At 38.4% G+C, this 18,213-nt stretch overlaps 3 protein-coding genes across 3 annotated transcripts; all 3 read left to right on the plus strand.

Annotated features, from left to right (window-relative positions):
• The first annotated feature begins 618 nt into the window (after positions 1-618).
• LOC126733151 (agamous-like MADS-box protein TM6) lies at positions 619-3,140 on the plus strand. The gene is made up of 7 exons (XM_050436342.1): positions 619-986; positions 1,100-1,166; positions 1,283-1,344; positions 1,460-1,559; positions 2,368-2,409; positions 2,516-2,560; positions 2,737-3,140. The coding sequence occupies exons 1-7, from the start codon at positions 799-801 to the stop codon at positions 2,908-2,910; spliced, it is 678 nt and encodes a 225-aa protein (XP_050292299.1). The 5' UTR covers positions 619-798; the 3' UTR covers positions 2,911-3,140.
• Positions 3,141-4,520: 1,380 nt separating this feature from the next.
• LOC126733152 (uncharacterized) lies at positions 4,521-11,825 on the plus strand. Its single transcript, XM_050436343.1, has 8 exons — positions 4,521-4,828; positions 5,025-6,500; positions 6,624-6,776; positions 6,865-6,919; positions 9,038-9,186; positions 10,138-10,233; positions 10,975-11,103; positions 11,329-11,825. The coding sequence occupies exons 1-8, from the start codon at positions 4,769-4,771 to the stop codon at positions 11,455-11,457; spliced, it is 2,247 nt and encodes a 748-aa protein (XP_050292300.1). The 5' UTR covers positions 4,521-4,768; the 3' UTR covers positions 11,458-11,825.
• A 2,284-nt stretch (positions 11,826-14,109) lies between these two features.
• LOC126689958 (uncharacterized) lies at positions 14,110-16,694 on the plus strand. Its single transcript, XM_050385107.1, has 3 exons — positions 14,110-14,911; positions 14,998-15,158; positions 16,500-16,694. The coding sequence occupies exons 1-3, from the start codon at positions 14,410-14,412 to the stop codon at positions 16,692-16,694; spliced, it is 858 nt and encodes a 285-aa protein (XP_050241064.1). The 5' UTR covers positions 14,110-14,409.
• The last annotated feature ends 1,519 nt before the right edge of the window (positions 16,695-18,213 follow it).

Below are 18,213 nucleotides of genomic sequence, written 5' to 3' on the forward strand. Positions count from 1 at the left end.
TATTTTACAATGCTTCTATTTAAATAAATACAAACATAAAAAAAGCTACTTATTTTTATGTTTATGTTTATTTGTCAATAATCCCAACAACAAAAAAAATACTCGAGTTCCTTACAAGGTACTCGAGCTTGGTGAGCTTGAGTACCTTAGAAAAAAAAAAAAAAAAAAAAACAGCATTTTAATATAAAATGGTACTCGAGCCTGGTATACTCGAGTATTGTCTTGCATGGTACTCGAGTTTACCATGCTCGAGTACCACATAATTTTTTTTAATGGCCCAATTTCCACCTCAGCAGTGCCATGATGGCAAAACTCTTAGGAACTCGAGTTTAAAAAACTCGAGTTCCGTCAAAAGTGATATTTCCTTATATAGTTCCGAAACAATATTTTTTTTACTAAATATTTAAAAATTTGTGGCATTTGGCCATTTTGGCCTAGTTGCTTACCCTAAACTAGCCTGGTTCCCCCAATAAGAGAGGTTTAAGGAATGGGTTAATCGCACCCATGATTCATGAGTTGTCGTGGTCAAAACTCAAAAGCATCTGACACCACACGTTATCAGACCAATATATATTACCCTCATTGCCCCTATCCTTACATTTTTCAGTTACACTACAACGTTACTTTCCAAACCCATTTTCCCGATATGGAATTGGAAACCCTTTCTTCTCTTCTTTTGATCTCTTGCACTTCAAGACCTCTCTCTTACAAAATACAAAGCCCCTCTCAGAGTTAGCTCTCAGATCATCCTTTTGTTGAAGAAGAAGAAGGAGAAGAAAAAGAAAGAAAGAAAGAAAGATGGGTCGTGGAAAGATCGAGATCAAGAGGATTGAGAACCAAACCAACAGGCAAGTCACCTACTCCAAGCGACGAAATGGTATTTTCAAGAAAGCTCAGGAGCTCACTGTTCTCTGTGATGCTAGGGTCTCGATCATCATGTTCTCTAGTACTGGCAAGCTCCATGAGTACACTAGCCCCTCCATAACGTAAGCTTCACGGACCACTCTCTCTTTCTCTCACTAATGTTATTATGTGACAAACGAAACCCTAATATGATCAACTTGGTTTTGGGTTTTTTTGATGTGTTTTTCCCAACCAGGACAAAGAAGATCTACGATCAGTACCAACATGCTTTGCATACTGACCTATGGAGCTCACACTACGAGGTTTCACTCTCATTTTTTTAGTTCTGATCTGTGAATCTGTGACTATTTATTCTATTATTAAGGTTTTCTTTCTTAGTATCTCTTTCTGATTTAGTTTTGTGTACTTATGACTGCAGAGAATGCAAGAAGACTTGAGGAAACTGAAAGAAATTAACAATAGACTGAGCAGAGAGATAAGGTAAAGCATACTAGAAAAAAGTGATTTGTCTGATAGATTAAAGGCAGTCATGCCCAAATTAATGTAGAGCGCCTAGGTTTTTCATGCGTGGCTAATTAGGATATTGTTTTGACAGGCAGAGGGTGGGTGAGGATCTGAACGGTCTGAGCCTAGACGATCTACGTTCTCTTCAGCATAAGGTGTCTTCTTCCTTGGACATCGTACGCGCACGAAAGGTTGGGTTTTGTTATCTATATATTTTGAGAAATTCTGTAGACACAACTTTGCGTGTAGGTTTTGAAAATTTTGCAAATATGTTATTGAATCCCTACTAAAAGAGAGTGATTTTAGCTTAGGCATGTAAATCTGCAAAGATCTTTAGTGTTCACAAATTTTCTTAGTTATTTATGCTACTAAATCTTGGTTTTTCTTAGTTATTTATGCTACTAAACCATGTTCTTTTTTCTTTTTCTTTTTTTTCCTTGGGGAGAAGCACATAACTTTACTAATAAGATCATTTTCATTTTCAAATGGATGTACTCTCTGAACATTTGAGAAAATTTCTTATATATTTAATCAGTGAGCATCTTTTTTTTTTTTTTTTCCAAAGGTAATCTTTGATTTTCCTTTTGAGCTAAACTATAGGAGAATTTATTTATTGCGTCCTTGGAACACTTATAATAAAGTTCAAATGCCTGAATTGCTTATTAGTAGGGGTAAAAAAAATGCATAAAATTTCTATTGCTTTCGATTTGTCCTTTCTAAAAATTTTAATTTTCACTGAAGTTCATAATCCTTGATTATTGGACCTACATCATTGAAATTTGATCCACGAACTATCTTCTGAAAAAAAGGATCCCTAAACTTTTTCTTTCTATTACCTTAAACGAGATTGTTACTTTTTTTTTGTCCTTTTCTTTTCATCTGCAACATATTTTGGGAGTTTACTCATCTAGCTGAGTTTTTACAAACAGTTCTGTATAGATTTTATAAAAGAATTTAGTTAAGCTAACAATATAAATCTTCAATGTATCCTTTACACAGTACCACGTTATCAAAACTCAGACCGAGACCTACAAGAAAAAGGTTAGCAAATTCAATAGTAGATATGAGTTCTTTTTAATTTGTTTCTCACTCTTATGTCACCTCCAAGTTGCTTTTGGACCTCTATTACTTTGAACTTCTATTGCAGGTAAAGAACTTGGAGGAAAGACACGGCAATCTCCTGCTCGATCTTGTAAGATTCTTAAAATTGAATTTGTCTTAATTCATTTTGCAATCAATTATTATTTATCCAAAAAAATTCAATCAATTTTTTTGTTGAATATTGTCTTAAAGTCATATATATCATATATGGTCATATATCTAAGGTTCTAAATAATGATTCTTTTCTCTTTTCTGTTCAAATTTAAGAGGGCAAGATTGGAGGATCCACAATATGGATTAGTGGACAATGAAGGAGACTATGAATCCACCATTGCTCTGACAAATGGTGCCTCCAACTTATATGCATTCCGCTTGCATAGCAGCCACCTGGATCTTCATCATGCTGGGGGATTTGAAACCGAGGATCTGCGCCTTGCTTGAATGGCAGTAGGAGTTGCATCTCCAATACATGTTTAATCTACTATGTGTTTTTATTTTCAGATAAACTGTTTAATTAAACTCATGATGCAGTATGTAAGGGTTTTGAAGTTGGGCTCTATTATATAGATATGGACATTATGTTTGCTAGCAAGTATTGGCTGAAACTGTAATTGCTTTTAATGCACACTTCTTGTATATACTTTGTTTGTCACGATGCAATATGTACGGTACCTTATATCTTGTTCTTGTTATGTTGGTTGTGATTTTGGTATTAGATATTTTTTCATCCTGGACTACTATGCACTTAGTTTTACTTTTTATTGCTGGGATAACTCAGCAAAATTTTGTAACTAATATTTTTTTAACAAGCGGATAAGAAATATTTGTTCTTATCTGTACTGCTGTTCATTAGATAATGTCAAGTATGTTAATCAATATACCATTTGGAGCACATACCTAATTGGTAATATGTAGCTTATCAATCCATTACTAATATTTTCTGGTGCACAAAAAGAGCACATTGGATATAGTATGATATCGCGGAAACTTGAAGAAAATACACATGACAGTCTCTTTAATGGACATAAACTAAACTATTAGTTTCTGGATAATAAACCTTGAATCAACAGGGTGTTCTTTGAATTCACAAGGTGAGATAAACTGGAATCTACCAGAGAAACAAATTAACAAAACATCTATATTTTATTGATAATAGTCTGAAAATTGAACTGTTTTTTAAAGGTTACAATACGTTTAAATAGTAAAAACAAAGGAAAAAATAAATAACCTAAATCTAAAATAACAAAAATTACATAAAAATACTAAAATTAAACCTTTACAAAAATTTGAATGCAAAGGAACTAGCTAGACTGTTACATATGCTAGCTTTTGGGTAATGTTCTGTACTTTAAGAGGTCCTATTTTTAGCTAAAGAGAGTTCACAAGTCATTGGAACTAGAATTTTTTATTTTTTATTGAGCATAGGAACTAAAAATAGACTAAGAGAATATTTGTTTCATAAATATATTTGTGTTGTAACTAAAATGTTAAAATTCTTAATACATTTCCTACTCAAGCTCAGCAATATTATATTATAAAATAGTATATTTAATTTTATTCTAACTAAAAAGTCAATTACTATGGCCAAGGAATTTTTATATATATATATATATATTATAAATAAAACAACATACAGACAAAGTTATATGTCCAATATTCTAAATTTCGAAACTATAAATGCTCAGCATTATGAATATCATTCTAAAAATAAAAGACCATTAAGTGTTGGCAAATAAAAAAAACTTATATAATATATCTAGATATAAAACCAAGCGATGATTTATGAAGGACTTCCTATCAAAAAAAAAAAAAGGACTAGAACATATATGATTTGGATCCCAAACACGCATTCATACACAATATGTGAGAGAGAGGAATCTGATTCTTAATAGATGTAAAAATTATTCAATTTGCAATCCCTATAATTAATTTTGGAACCAAACGCTCCCCAACCTGGTATCTTTGGAATATGCCGTTAAATTATTCCCCAAAAAAAAAAAAAAAACAAAAAAGTTTATCTGATTAAAGAAAAAGAGTAGCAGCGAAATTCTCCTTGGACAATAATTTTACGAGCCCGCAATCGTTTTTACCTTTTTACCCGCGTTTAGGAAAAACAATTTCCGGTACGGTGACTTCCCCCACCTTGAGAGTCTGTGTGTAACTGTAAACACAAACACTGAGAGAGAGCTTAGAGTTTTCCAATTTCAATTTCAAATTTCAAATTTCCCACTGCAAATCAAATCTCACAAGAATTTCAAAATCCATCATGCTCTCTTAAATTCCTCTTCACCCAAAAAAAATGGCAGCAGTAGCAGCTTGGATCCCAGAGGATGACCTCTTATTGAAGAACGCTGTCGAGGTACCGTACTTCTCTCTTTCCAATTTTACCCCTACCAAAATTCCATCTCTTATTAATTGTGAAAAACAATTTCATTTTCCTTCAATTTTATTTTACACAAATCTGCAAATTTTGTTTTGGTTAATTTATTTATTATTATTATTATTATTATTTTTTTTTTTCTGATTCCTTTTTGTGATTCGGAAAAAATTTACAGGCAGGTGCCTCATTGGAGGCACTTGCTAAAGGTGCTGTTCGATTCTCGCGAAAATTTACAGTTCGAGAATTGCGAGATCGATGGCATTCTCTGCTCTATAACCCTGAAATTTCGAGCGAAGCTTCTGCTCGCATGGTCGAGTATGAGCTTTCTGCTTCGACTGACTCGAAGAACAAGTCTGTTCAATCTCCTGCTAAGAAGAGAAAACTAGAGAGCGTTCGTGAACTGTATTACGCTATGCGGAAGAGGTTACGCGACGAGAGTCTTGAATTGTTTGAACTAGTGGTAAATGGTAATGGTACTAATGATGATGATAATAAAGTCGGTTACGAGGGGAGTTGCATGATTGGTGATGGTGTTGATGACCGTTTTCGGTTTCAGAATGCTGCGTGGGTTGATGATGGAAGGTTAAGGCGTGTTGCAGGTGAGAAGAATGGTGTATTGAAGGATACGCATTCTAATCTTGGGGATAGTTTGGGTGAGTTTGGGAATGGTGAGGAGTTAGGGCCGTCTTACGTGTGTCCCGATATGCCTATTTGGAAAACGATTGAGGATGTCTCGGCACCTGCAATGCCGATTAATATGAGCATTGAGGGTGGTGATAAAGATCAGGGCGTGGCGGAGACGTTGATATGTCCTAATAATGTGGATGGTGATGTTGGCAATTCGGGGACGGTTTTGAAAGATAGACATGCTGGTGATTTGATGATAAGTAGTTCGGCTGCTACCTCAGAGGGTGATTTTGTGGATCGTCTGTTGAGCCTTGCGAATGAGGATGAGCTTATGTTTATGGATGAAGATGGGAAAGATACCGTGGGAAAGTCTTGTTGTGATAATATTAATTCACTTCTGTTGAGTTCTCCAAGTAAAGTTCAAGAAGATGGTGATGTAGCCGATGTTTGTGAGCCTCAGACTCCGGCTTTGAATACGTGCCCTGCTGTTTCTGATGGGGCTTGTACTTCAGAGTTGGGTGTTATTGCTGATCCATCTCGCTCTGGTCATGGTGATCAGCTTAGTGTTTGTCCTTCTCAAGTCAATATGTCAGCATCTACATCAGTGCCTGATCCTATTACTCCTGAACTTCATGATGGAGAGTTATATTGCACATTGAATACTGAGGACCTCGAAATCCCAAGCAATGATGATATATGCTTACCTGTTATACAAACAAATTACAGAGAGGCCAATAATCCATCCTCCTCCTCCGGCCGTCAAAGAAATGGTGAAAAAGAAATAAGCTTGAAGAAAAATGATGCTCCTACACTGTCTTTTCCAGCTTCTCGGTTGGTGGGATCAGGTACACTACCAGAGACCAGCCCAAAGCACCCCATTGTTGGTTTTGGAGTCAAAGCTGAGTTGTCTCATGGTAGCCATCTTGATGGGGACTCTAAAGACTTTGTTCATGTTGACCCAAGGCAAGGCAGATCAGCACATGCAACTCCAAAGTTGGCCATGGATGGGGCACTAAAAATTGAGGTTATATGTCAAATTGAGTTACTTCATGATTATAGATAGCATCTGCAATTTTCCTTTATAGAGCAGCAAGTTCATGTTTGTGCCCTTGACAAAAACTATTCCTTCTCTGCTTGTTGTAAACAGGAAACCAATGCTCCAGGTCTACTTGGGGAACATGCAATGCTACATGCACAGACTGGTTCTAATAAAAAGTTTCTTGAACCAGACCCAACGGTAGATCAGAAAGAATCTGAGGACGACAATGACATCCCATGCTTTTCTGATATTGAAACAATGGTAAATATTAACGGTTGGGTTTAGGCAATTTATTGAGAGTATTTTAATTCATCTTGAGATTCTGCCTCTTATAAATTCTATCTTTCAGATACTTCGAATGGATTTATGTCCGGATGATCAGGATTTATACAGTAGTAGAGAAGGTAATCCCTCTGAAATTTGGTCTAATTAGCTAATGCGTGTTCTGCATGCAGTTCTTTCCTTATGCAGAAAGATAATCCTGATCAACTTTCTTTTCACATTATATATGCCTTTATGCAAGTTTCAGACATCAACGCTTCATGCTAATGGCTTAATAGTGAATAGCCAGATTTCACACACACATTATAGCTGATGAATGTTCTGCATGCAGTTCTTTCCTTGTGCAAAAAGTTAGTTCTGATAAATTTGGCTTTCACATATACATTGGCCTTTATACAAGTTATGGACATCAATGCTTCATGCTTATTCATGCTGATGGCTTAGTAGTAACTGGTTTTCACACACATGCGGAATCATACGTGCATATTTATATTTATGTGTCTCTCTATGTGTTTGGGTTAGAATCAAGTTACTTCTGTTATTGTTACACAATTTAATAATATTTTATTTGATTAATATTTTGAAAATCCCATTGTTGGATTGTATGTTCTTTTTGTTATTAACACGCAAAATCATACATGCATATGTAGATTTATGTGTTCAAGATCAAGCTACTTATTTTTTATTAATGTTACAATACTTACTAACATTTTTATTGGATTAATATTTTGAAAATCCCATAGTTGGACTACATGTTTTCTTTATTCTTGACATGCAAGTCAATTTCCTATTAGTCTGATGTTTTTAACTATCTGATCTGTGAATTCATGTTTGTGTATAATTTTAAGTACAAAAAAATATAGATGAGATGCTTATTTTGATTACCTTGAAGCATGGAGGGTATAATCAAAACTTGAAATTTAAATATTTTATAGATGATACTAGATATTGATCTTCGATTATTTTGATATTTCAAAAGAATGGAGGGTATAAGAACACAATATAATTTTTTTTGATAAGTAATAAAGATTTATTGAAATCAAAAAGAGAGAGACACCCAAGTACATGGAGTATATAAGGGTGAACATATCAAAAGCGAACATTACATAAATCAAGTAAATCCAAAATAGAAGAAAAACGTTGGTTTCTCCACATAGAGAACCAGTCCAATAAGGTTTTGAAGAATAGAAGCTTGAGATCAGGCATGGAACGCTCATTGTCTTCAAAACACCTACTATTTCTCTCCTTTCAAATACACCACATCAAACAATGAGGAACAACCTTCCATATATCTCCATTACAATGGCGACCAAATCAACCTTGCCAGCAAGCAAATAGCCCAACAACAGACATTGGCATAACCCAATAAACTCCCAATAAATCAAAAACCATATCCCACAACTCCAAAGCAACCAAGCAATGAAGGAATAGATGGTCAACAGATTCACTATTACTCTTGCACATATAACACCAATCCAAAATGCAAACCTTTTTTTTCCTTAAATTGTCAATTGTCAGACATTTCTCCAAGGCAGTGGTCCATACAAAGAAAGCCACTCTAGAAGGGATCTTCTGCTTCCAAATACTTTTCCAAGGGAAAAATTGCTCACTATGGCCAACTAGAAGATGGTAGTACGCACTAGCCGTGAACCGTTTACTCTTACAAGGCAGCCAACATCTCTTATCCTCCCCAATCCCCCGTACAGGAGTGCTATAAATGGTATTAATGAAACTCCTGAAAGCTTCCAATTCCCGATTATGCACATCCCTACAAAAAAGAATCTCCCAATGGAGGACTCCATTGGTGTACCTCATTAGATCCGCCACACTTGCCTCTTTGATACGACAAATCTTATATAATTCAGGATAGCAATCTGCAAGAGAAGATGTTCCACACCAATGATCTAGCCAAAACTGCACTTTTGATACATCTCCAATTTCATATAGAATAAACCGAGATAAAGAGGGCCACCCCCTTCTAATATTTTTCCACAAACTGACTCCATATGGACCAGAGAAAGAGCTAGAACACAATATAAGGGTATATTGTCAATCAAATATAACAGCAAAAGAGTTTATAAATATAAGGGTATATTGTGTTCTTATATAAGAACACAATAAACTCGATATGAGTTTATAAATCAATCAAATAGCAAACGAGTTCATTCTTCTAGACAAAGGGTGAAAGTATATCACATTCTCATCTTAATACGCATTTTATTTTAATTTTTCATCTCTAGTCTCAAGATATCAACATGAGGAAACTAAGAGGACAATCATAAGGTTGGAACAGTGTGCTAGATCTTCTATGCAAAGATCCATTGCATCTCAAGGCGCACTTGCAATCTTGTATGGCCGCCATCTGAAACAGTATATTAAGAAGACTGAGGTACAGTTTCCAAATTTTGACCTTTTTAATTGTTCGGTCAATATATTAAGAAGACTGAGGTACAGTATATTATGATGCTCTGGTGGTTGATTTTTACTTCTTTTATGTGAGTTATGGTATTTATCTAGTTATGAAACAAAGAGTTCATTATTTATCTTATGGCTAAATGCCCCTTGGTCTCAATAATTTTTGGGTTGCTGTTATTTTGGTCTCTTGAGATCATATTTTGCAACTAATACTGGTAGCTTTAAAATCACCATCAATGTTGTCATTCTATCAAGATCTGTCAACTCATATTAAATACCTCAAGGTGATGTCTTTTTTTTTTTTTTTTTTTTTTTTTAATTACTTATATTTTCTGCAAAACACACACACACAATTTTGAGGCCTTTGATGGCTCATGATTAATGGGTCTAGATGGAAGGACCACATTGACAGTGATTCTAAAGTTGAGGATTTTAATTAAAAAATTTGCTATTTGAGGGACAAAAAAGCTTAGTGGCCCAAATATTAAAGGGACTAAATGTTATTTTTGCTATATCTTAGTAATAGCCAAATGATCAACACTATTACTAGTGTCATTCTTTTGATTAGTTTTGAACAAAACATATGAAAGTGTGGTCTTTGTGTTTCGGTGCTTCTTCCTGTAAATTTATACAATTTTCAAAAAGATTTTGGTGGTTATGAAGGAGGATTTTGCCTTTCTTATTTTGTCATGTGAATGTTAACATTAAATTGTACAAAGAGTCTAAGTGAATTGAAACTTTGTAGTGACCTTAAAGGCCAATTTTAGTCTGAAATTTAATAGAGATGATTGATGAATGTTAGTGTTATTCAAACATGGTAATGAGATTATCTGTGTATATAATATAGACTGAATGCAATTTTGTTCTTCAACCTTCATGCATGACTGTTCTCTTGTTCTTAGTGCAATCTCTTTCTAAATAACAGGTCATACTTGGTAGAGCAACAAATGATGCTGCAGCAGTGCCAGTGGATATTGACTTGGGAAGAGAAGGACATGCTAACAAAGTATCTAGACGGCAGGTTAGATTTTTTTTGGCTTTCTTGATTTGCATATTTGTTTGTAGTGATAGTGGGTAAGACCATCTTTGAGTTCATATTAAGAAATAACAGAATAACAAAACAACTCTAGGCTTCACCCCCTAGAATTTGTCTGGGATTATCACCAAGTTATGGAAAAAAAATCTCAATATAATTGTATTTATCAAAATTCAACATGTCAATAATGTTTCCTCTTGGGCCTATAAAGAGGGTCTGAGATTACCTCAAATAAGTAAGGAAAATCAAATCATAATTAAGGTAATAATCAAAATCCTTTAAAATACTTAAAATAAAATTCAAATCCCATAATATGGATCAATGGAATCAGTCAGAGTTAATCTGGTGTCCGCACCAACTTATCCTTCGTCAATCCTATACATACATGAAAGCAATAAATTGTTATTTTCTGCACTCATTAATGAGTCACATTTTTAATATTGGTTATCCCCCTAAATATTTCCAAAATATTCTTTACTAAAATGCAGGCAGTGAAGTGTATAATGAAATGAAAAGCATTGAGGGGCAAACTATTTATAATTACTAAGTAGAAAGCAAATGTTGGTTGCTGTCCCTAAGCACTCTTGCAATGGGTTACTGTTGTTGGAAAAGCATTTTGTTGCCTTTGATCAGAAATTTAGAAACGTCTTTTTCTTCCTTTTTTTAATTTTATTTTTTATATATTTTTTGGTATACAAGTATAACTAGCGTTCATCATTGTGCTAGGCTCTAATAAAGATGAAAGAAGATGGTACTTTCTTTCTGAAGAATCTTGGCAAGAGTTCAATTTTTTTGAATGGCAAAGAAGTTGGTAGGGGACAGCTTCTGAATCTTAATTCTGGTAGTTTGATTGAGGTAAATTGCTTCCCCATCTTTAGTTTTGCACTGACATCTCATGGGGTTCTTTGCTGCCATTCAAAATTTCCAGTTTTCTCCGTGCTGTGCTGTTAATTAATCTTTTGTGGATTTTCTCCTTAACATGTTTCTCTAACTCAACAGCATTTATTTTTGGAATAAAATGCTTCAACTCATGCTTAGCATTGACAGCAAATAAATATTTGGCAAATGGTGATTGTGCAGATTAAGGAAATGGCATTTGTGTTTGAGATGAATCACAAATCTGTGAGGCAGTATCTAGCCAAAGTCGTCAAAAAAAGCCAAGAAAAATGCACCAAGTTTGAGTGGTCGCCTGAGAGGGGCTGTCAATAAAGACACCCATAGAGGGTACATCCTTTTTATTTTCCTTTTTGGTAATTGGTTTGATTAATAGCCGGTCTATTGTATGGGTTTATCCTTTCACTAGGAGCATCCTCAAGCTATCAAACAAAAGAATGTATAGGCTTTATTTTCTAGAATCATAGAATAGTTGATACTACCATCAAAAGTAGGAATGCATGTATATATGTATTTATGTATAAATGAAGCAGTGCTAGTAAGTAGTAACAAATAGCGATTCATTGTCCTAATATCCTTGTATAATTTTCTGTTTTGGACCAAGGGGCAAATTCTGTTCTCTATTCTTGTTCAATGTGATTTTAGGACAGGAACTGCTGCACGTTGCTACATTCTAAGTGCAACATGGCTTTGTTTTTTTTCTTCTGTCGTTGCCTTGGCATGATCGATTCCCTAATTGATGGCCTATAGAATATTTCGTTTTCAAGTATTTTGATACCTTAATCAGTAATAATTCTCCCTGAAAGATAATAATTACCATTCACAAGAGTCCAAAGTTCCTATGTGGTAAATGGTTATCCTCAATCTATAGATGGAAAGAGGGATTTAAATTCTAGATGTTTTTGTTGAAAATATTAAGAGGTGTTAATTTTTTTTTTTTTGAGAATCACTAAGACATGTTAACTAGTTGAGTTGTAAAGTTCTTGACAACATAATATGCCACTTGAACTTGCTTTTTATGATAAACATTTTAAAAAATAATAATTAACTGAATCATCTGTGTTGTTTGGTTTATATGAAAAAATTATTAAACTTTTAATTATTTTAAGTAATTATATGAATAAAACTTTCATTCATCAAAACAAATTGGAATATTTTTATTCTTTGGCCATTTAGGAGTCAAATGAGTAAACAATTTTCAAATTCAAAATTTACACACAAAATTAAGTGGGAAAGAAAATTAGTCCAAGCAAAAAATGCCATTTTAAAAAAGGCAAGGTCAACAGTTGCCACATGGAAAAAGATTACTTTATCTTCCCAAAAAAGCCACCATGAACTAAGGTGTGATAGTCATTTTACAAGTATTATGTATTTGTGAGGTAGTGGCGTCATAGGTTCAAGCTCTAGAAGAAGCATTATATTTAGAATATATTAAGATTTCTAACTCAGTAAAAAAAAAAAAAAAAAAAAACCAACAACAACAACAACAAATATTGACTACAGACTTAACTTGAGCCATGATGATGTTTTGATACAGTGCGCATTCTCTTCTGCTCAAGTCAATGTTTATTCATTATTGTTTTTCACCTTTCATCTCTCTTCACTCTTTTGTTCAAGTCAATTATTATTGTTTTGTACTTTTTTTATCTTAGGAACCAAAGGGTATACATTAGTCATCTATTTTAAGAAACCTTTTATAGGAAATTGAAAAAATTATCAAAAAAGTTAATGACTTTTTCATTTTCTCATGAAAAGTTTTTAAAAATGATTGACTAATGTATGCTTTAAAAATATATCTTAACAAAACCCTTTATCTATCACTCTTCAATGAGAAGAGCTGCGTAAATGAGCAAATGTACCATTTTTTGAGTGAAAGAACAATCTACCACTTAAAATGTGAAATTTTTTGTCTTTTAAAGATAAAAATTGTAAAATTTGTTATCTCCAATCATTTAAAGATGAGAATTTGTGAAATAAGAGTTGACAAAAACTTCATAACATTTCTAAATTTGCCTACTACCACTTTTTGAGTGAAAGAACAATCAACCACTTAAAATGTGAAATTTTTTGTCTTCCAAAGATAAAAATTGTAAAATTTGTTATCTCCAATCATTTAAAGATGAGAATTTGTGAAATAAGAGTTGACAAAAACTTCATAACATATCTTGTAAGAACCAAGTACAAGAACTCTGGGCCTTAGATCCCTTGGGCTCACAATTTATTTGTAGTGGGTTTAAGGATTTCCTACAATGGGTCGTTCTCGGCAGAGAGACTCAAAGCAACTCTCAGCTGAAAAGCTCTCTCTCTTTCACTCCTTTTCTCTCAATTTTTCTGAACCCCTTCTTCTCCCAACTTTCCTCTATTTATAGCCAAGGTTAGTGGGGAGACCATGATTATGTTCATCGTTAGTGCTATTGAAGGTCCAGTATTATCTGGTTAAAGTGGCTGTTTTAGGTGAGAGGGCGGTGCAGCATTTATGATCTTGGAACTTGGCTCCATTTTCACCGATTATGTTCGGCGACTCACGTTCCCGTGCATATCATGACCTTCCCGGGTATTGACTCATGCGCTCTACCGAGAAATGTTAACCGGTCAACCCCGGGAGCTTAATAACCAAAACTTGTTTTTGGCCCTAAGGCAGTTTTCAGAAGGGCATAAGGTAACGGGAACTATCTGCTGGGCCTGCGCCCAAGGCTGGTATGGGCTTGGGCCCGGGGCCTAGATGGGTCTGGGCCCAAGGCCTGTATGGGCTTTGGGAGCTTGGTGCCGTACAATAGCCCCCCCTTGATTCATACTCGGTTGCCGAGGAGAATCAAGGAATTGCCCGGGCTTCTTGACCTCGGGAATCTTTTAGTCTGGGACTTCTGGCTGTCATTTCTCATTAATAGCCATCTCAAAAAACGCGTCGTTTCGCGGCGCCAGGCGCAGACGTCATTATTGCCTGACGGTTCGTGAACCAAAGCGGTGCGCAAATCGGTTACGCTTGGCATTTGCTGGGTCGCTCGTTCGCTGTGCCCATTTATTGTTTGATCAAGCGTTTCATCTTTCCCCATTTCTTCTGGCTCTATAAATAGTTCTTCTCCAAGCGTCACTCCATTTTTCCTTTGCCTCTGATTTTTAGCGCCTACTCTCTGCCGACCACATTTCTGTGTGCTTGCTTGCTCAGCGTTCTTTTCCTCCTTAGAACCCAACGTAAGTCTCTTTTTCCCTTCCTGTTCCTTCAGCTTTGTTTCTTTGATTTTATTCTTGTAGTTTTAGGCTTTGTAGATGGGTTATTCTTACCTTCTAGATACCCCGGCTGCTTTGGCCAACTTTAGGAGTAAATTTAGTATCCCCCGTGACGTGGACGTGGCTTACTGCCACGAGAGTGATATGGAACTCCACCGAGGGCATGGTACAGCCTTCTTTCCTTTGATGTCCGTCTTAGAAGGTGGGGTTAGGTTCCCGGTAGATCCCCTCCTGATAAGCACACTTACCTACTATGGGCTGTGCCCCGACCAGCTTCCCCCCAATTTTTACCGGGTAGTTAGTTGTGTCGGCCAGTTAAACCATACCTTTAACTTACAACTAGATCACCATGATATTAACCAAATGTACAGCCTTTGTGGGAGCAAGTCCACAAATTACTACTTAAAGACAAGGGATGCTCGGGTACGGCTGATATCGTGCCTACCCGATTCGAACAGGAACTCTGCCGGGGAGTTTGTCAGGGTGCGCGGCAATTGGTTTGCCGGGGAGATCCCTTGCCCCCTCACACGGCGTGAAGTGGGTTCGTACCTTCCCCTTCTTGTAGTTGTTTAAGTAAAATAAAATCTTTTATTGTTAAAAGCTAACGTGTTACTTGTTCTTCTGCAGACGGCAAAGTGTTTACTCAGGACCTCAGAGCCGTCCACGTCAAGGACTTAAACTTCGTCCTTCGTTCCGAGATCTTCGTGCACTGGGACGGGCAACTCCGGGCCTCACACCTGATCCTCGGCGTGGAACCGGTTTACTCCACTTGGCAATCATTCAAGCAGGTGTTGTTAGTTGACAGCCCCCTGCTCTCGTACATAGACGTCCGATACGTGAACTTCTTGCCGCCGAAGCTTACAACCGGGGAAGCGAGGGAATTTGGTAGGCGGTTCACTACCGCGGACGAACTAGTTCCCCTTCGAGACGATTCCGCAGAGCAAGTATCCCGGCGCCTTAGAGAGAGAGCCCACGAAGCTATACAACAAGGGGACCAAGCCCAAGAGCAGACCCATCCCGAGGATCCACCCGCCGAGCATCAACAGCAAGTGACAGACGCGGCTAACCTGCTAGCTGAAGCGATTCAGCCCGGTGCAAGCATGGTGGCAAGGCGAATAATGACCCTAGACAGGTTCGTGCCTGGTGCCCGGCCGACCAACCAGCCCCCGCCTACCCAAGGTCGGGGTCCAGTTTCTCAACCTCCTCCAACCTCGCAGTCCGGACGTGCCCGGAAAAAACAGAAAGTGGCCGAGCCACATTCCACGGCCCCGGGGGACGCCGCTGTCCGGACTCCTCCTCGACCAACAGGGGGGATTGTCATCCGTGAGCCGCAGACCGAAGCCGGCACGGGGGGCGCATCCTCCTCCCAAGTGGCTCCGGCGTGGGAGCCGAAGTTCCTTCTGGATGGCAAACCATTGCCATCAACGGCCTCTGTTCGGATATGGGATAAGGGCGAGGGCGGCCGTATTGCCCAAACCTTGGCCGGAGCTCTCCAACTTCCCGAGGACGTGCACGCCTTTGAGGACGGGTCTGAGGAGTCCGTGGGGCGCCGGTTAGAGTGGCACGCCATTGCGGTAATTCTTTTGTCTATTTGCTCCATGTAAATTTCCTTTTGCCGCTTTGCTAACCTTCACGCTTGCTAGGCCGCTCAACTAGCTCACATCGTGGCTGCCCGGGCACGGGAGCTTGACGAGGAAAATGAGCGCGAGAAGGTGGCGCGGGAGGCAGCAGTAAAAACGGCTAAGGAAAAGGCCAAGATTGTTGAGTCTGCCGAGAATAAGGCTGCTGCCGCGGAGAAGTTCCGAGCATCTGCCGAACAGAGGTGTACTGACCTCCTGGCCAGGCAAAATGAGACGGAACTTAAACTGGCCCAAGCCCTCAGTCTCAACACTTCTCATGTCGAGGAGATAGCTGATCTCAGGGCGGGCTTGGCGGCCGCGGAGCAGAAGTGGTACGACGTGGGCTTTGCCGACGCCGAGAACTCCGCAGAACCGGTGGTGGCTCGGGCTCGGCATATGGGTTTCGAGGCCGGGTGGTTTGCTGCTCTTCAAGCAATGGGAGTTCCTGAAGACTCGCCGCTGAGAGACCCCGGCCAGATTCCATTTCCGAGTCCTTTACCTGCCGTCCAGAGCGCCCTGGCTGCTCTAGATGAGGAGGAGACGGCCAGTATGAGGGAGTTGGTTGAGCAAATAGACTCTCATGCTGAGCCCGAGGAACTGGAGGCTACGAGCACACCGACCGTGCAGGAACTTCTCGACGAGGCCCAGCCTTTCTCCCTGATCGTCCAACAGGAAGTGCCACCACCGACTCAACCCCCTAGTTGATTTTATTTTAGCTTATTTTTATTTCGTTTTTATTTGCCTATGTCACCGGGATGTGGTGATTGAACCGTTGTTTTATTTTATTGGTTTTATTTGCCTATGTCACCGGGCTGTGGTGACTGAACAATTGCTTTTACTATTTTAATTGGAAGTCCGTTTTCTTTTCCTGTTTCAATTTTGTTGAATGGAATTATATTCGTTTGTGCTTTGCTTGAATCACACCAATGCTATGGCCGCTTAATAGAATGTACCCCCGAGAACCTGTTGTGCGGAGCTGTGAGTAGTTTTGAGAGCGCTATTTGGACTTAGTTTTTGTAAAAAGGGTTAGGTTTTTATCAGGTTTTGGTTTAACCGAGAATTGAGTTTCCGTCCTTCGAGCATTTGTTTGCAAAGTTTCCGTTTGTCCGGATGTTTGATTTTAACCGAGAATCAATTTTTTGCCCTCATAGATTTAATTACAGGGTTCACACATGCTCGGTAATTTTGACCGAGTCGAAGTCAGGTTTCTGCCCTTAGGGTTTTTGTTTGTAAGGTTTTCACCTGCTCGGGGATATTGATCTAGCCGAGGGTCAGGTTTCTGTCCTTAGGATTTTGTTTGTAAGGTTTTCACCTGCTCGGCGATATTGATCGAGCCGAGGGTCAGGTTTCTGTCCTTAGGATTTTGTTTGTAAGGTTTTCACCTGCTCGGCGATATTGATCGAGCCGAGGGTCAGGTTTCTGTCCTTAGGATTTTGTTTGTAAGGTTTTCACCTGCTCGGCGATATTGATCGAGCCGAGGGTCAGGTTTCTGTCCTTAGGATTTTGTTTGTAAGGTTTTCACCTGCTCGGCGATATTGATCGAGCCGAGGGTCAGGTTTCTGTCCTTAGGATTTTGTTTGTAAGGTTTTCACCTGCTCGGCGATATTGATCGAGCCGAGGGTCAGGTTTCTGTCCTTAGGTTCTGCTGGCGATTCTCATGGTGTGCGGCTACAGGGTAAAATAAAAACAGCAAAGACAAAAAAGTTCATCATACTCTTAATCTTCATAGAATACAAGTTTCGGGCTTACATCGATGGTTACGCGTAGAACTTCTTTAGGTTGTTGGCGTTCCATGGTCGGGGGAGCGGCCTCTCGTCCAGGTCCTCCAAGTAGTAAGCCCCTGCCCCTGCTACGGCTGTGACTCTGTATGGTCCCTCCCAGTTCTGAGCAAGCTTCCCTGCAGCCACGTCCCGCATGTTCCCTACTACCCTTTTTAACACCAATTCCCCGGCACTGAATTCCCTGGTCCTTACATTCCGGTTGTACCTTTGCGCTAGCTTCTGCTGATACTCGGCAAGACGTACGGTCGCAGCCTCCCTGCATTCTTCTAGCCAATCCAACTGTTCCATCATAAGGTCGGCGTTTTGTACAGGGTCAAACCCAACGATCCGCGCACTGCATAAGCTCACCTCGGTCGGTATCACTGCTTCTGCTCCGTATGCCAGAGAAAATGGGGTTTCCCCCGTGGATCTCCTGGGGGTCGTGCGGTAGGCCCACAAGACAC

This window comes from Quercus robur, chromosome 6 (genome assembly GCF_932294415.1).
Source record: "Quercus robur chromosome 6, dhQueRobu3.1, whole genome shotgun sequence".
NCBI classification, from domain to species: domain Eukaryota; kingdom Viridiplantae; phylum Streptophyta; class Magnoliopsida; order Fagales; family Fagaceae; genus Quercus; species Quercus robur.

What these genes read in the sequence shown, in the direction of transcription:
- LOC126733151 (XM_050436342.1), top strand. Translation starts at nt 799, where the DNA reads ATGGGTCGTGGAAAGATCGAGATCAAGAGGATTGAGAACCAAACCAAC. An exon ending in TATGGAGCTCACACTACGAG is followed by an intron (nt 1,167 to 1,282) that starts GTTTCACTCTCA and finishes TTATGACTGCAG; the next exon opens with AGAATGCAAGAAGACTTGAG. An exon ending in ACATCGTACGCGCACGAAAG is followed by an intron (nt 1,560 to 2,367) that starts GTTGGGTTTTGT and finishes TCCTTTACACAG; the next exon opens with TACCACGTTATCAAAACTCA.
- LOC126733152 (XM_050436343.1), top strand. Translation starts at nt 4,769, where the DNA reads ATGGCAGCAGTAGCAGCTTGGATCCCAGAGGATGACCTCTTATTGAAG. An exon ending in TTTATACAGTAGTAGAGAAG is followed by an intron (nt 6,920 to 9,037) that starts GTAATCCCTCTG and finishes TTTCATCTCTAG; the next exon opens with TCTCAAGATATCAACATGAG. An exon ending in ATTCTGGTAGTTTGATTGAG is followed by an intron (nt 11,104 to 11,328) that starts GTAAATTGCTTC and finishes GTGATTGTGCAG; the next exon opens with ATTAAGGAAATGGCATTTGT.
- LOC126689958 (XM_050385107.1), top strand. Translation starts at nt 14,410, where the DNA reads ATGGGTTATTCTTACCTTCTAGATACCCCGGCTGCTTTGGCCAACTTT. An exon ending in CCTCACACGGCGTGAAGTGG is followed by an intron (nt 14,912 to 14,997) that starts GTTCGTACCTTC and finishes GTTCTTCTGCAG; the next exon opens with ACGGCAAAGTGTTTACTCAG. An exon ending in CTTGGCAATCATTCAAGCAG is followed by an intron (nt 15,159 to 16,499) that starts GTGTTGTTAGTT and finishes CCTGCCGTCCAG; the next exon opens with AGCGCCCTGGCTGCTCTAGA.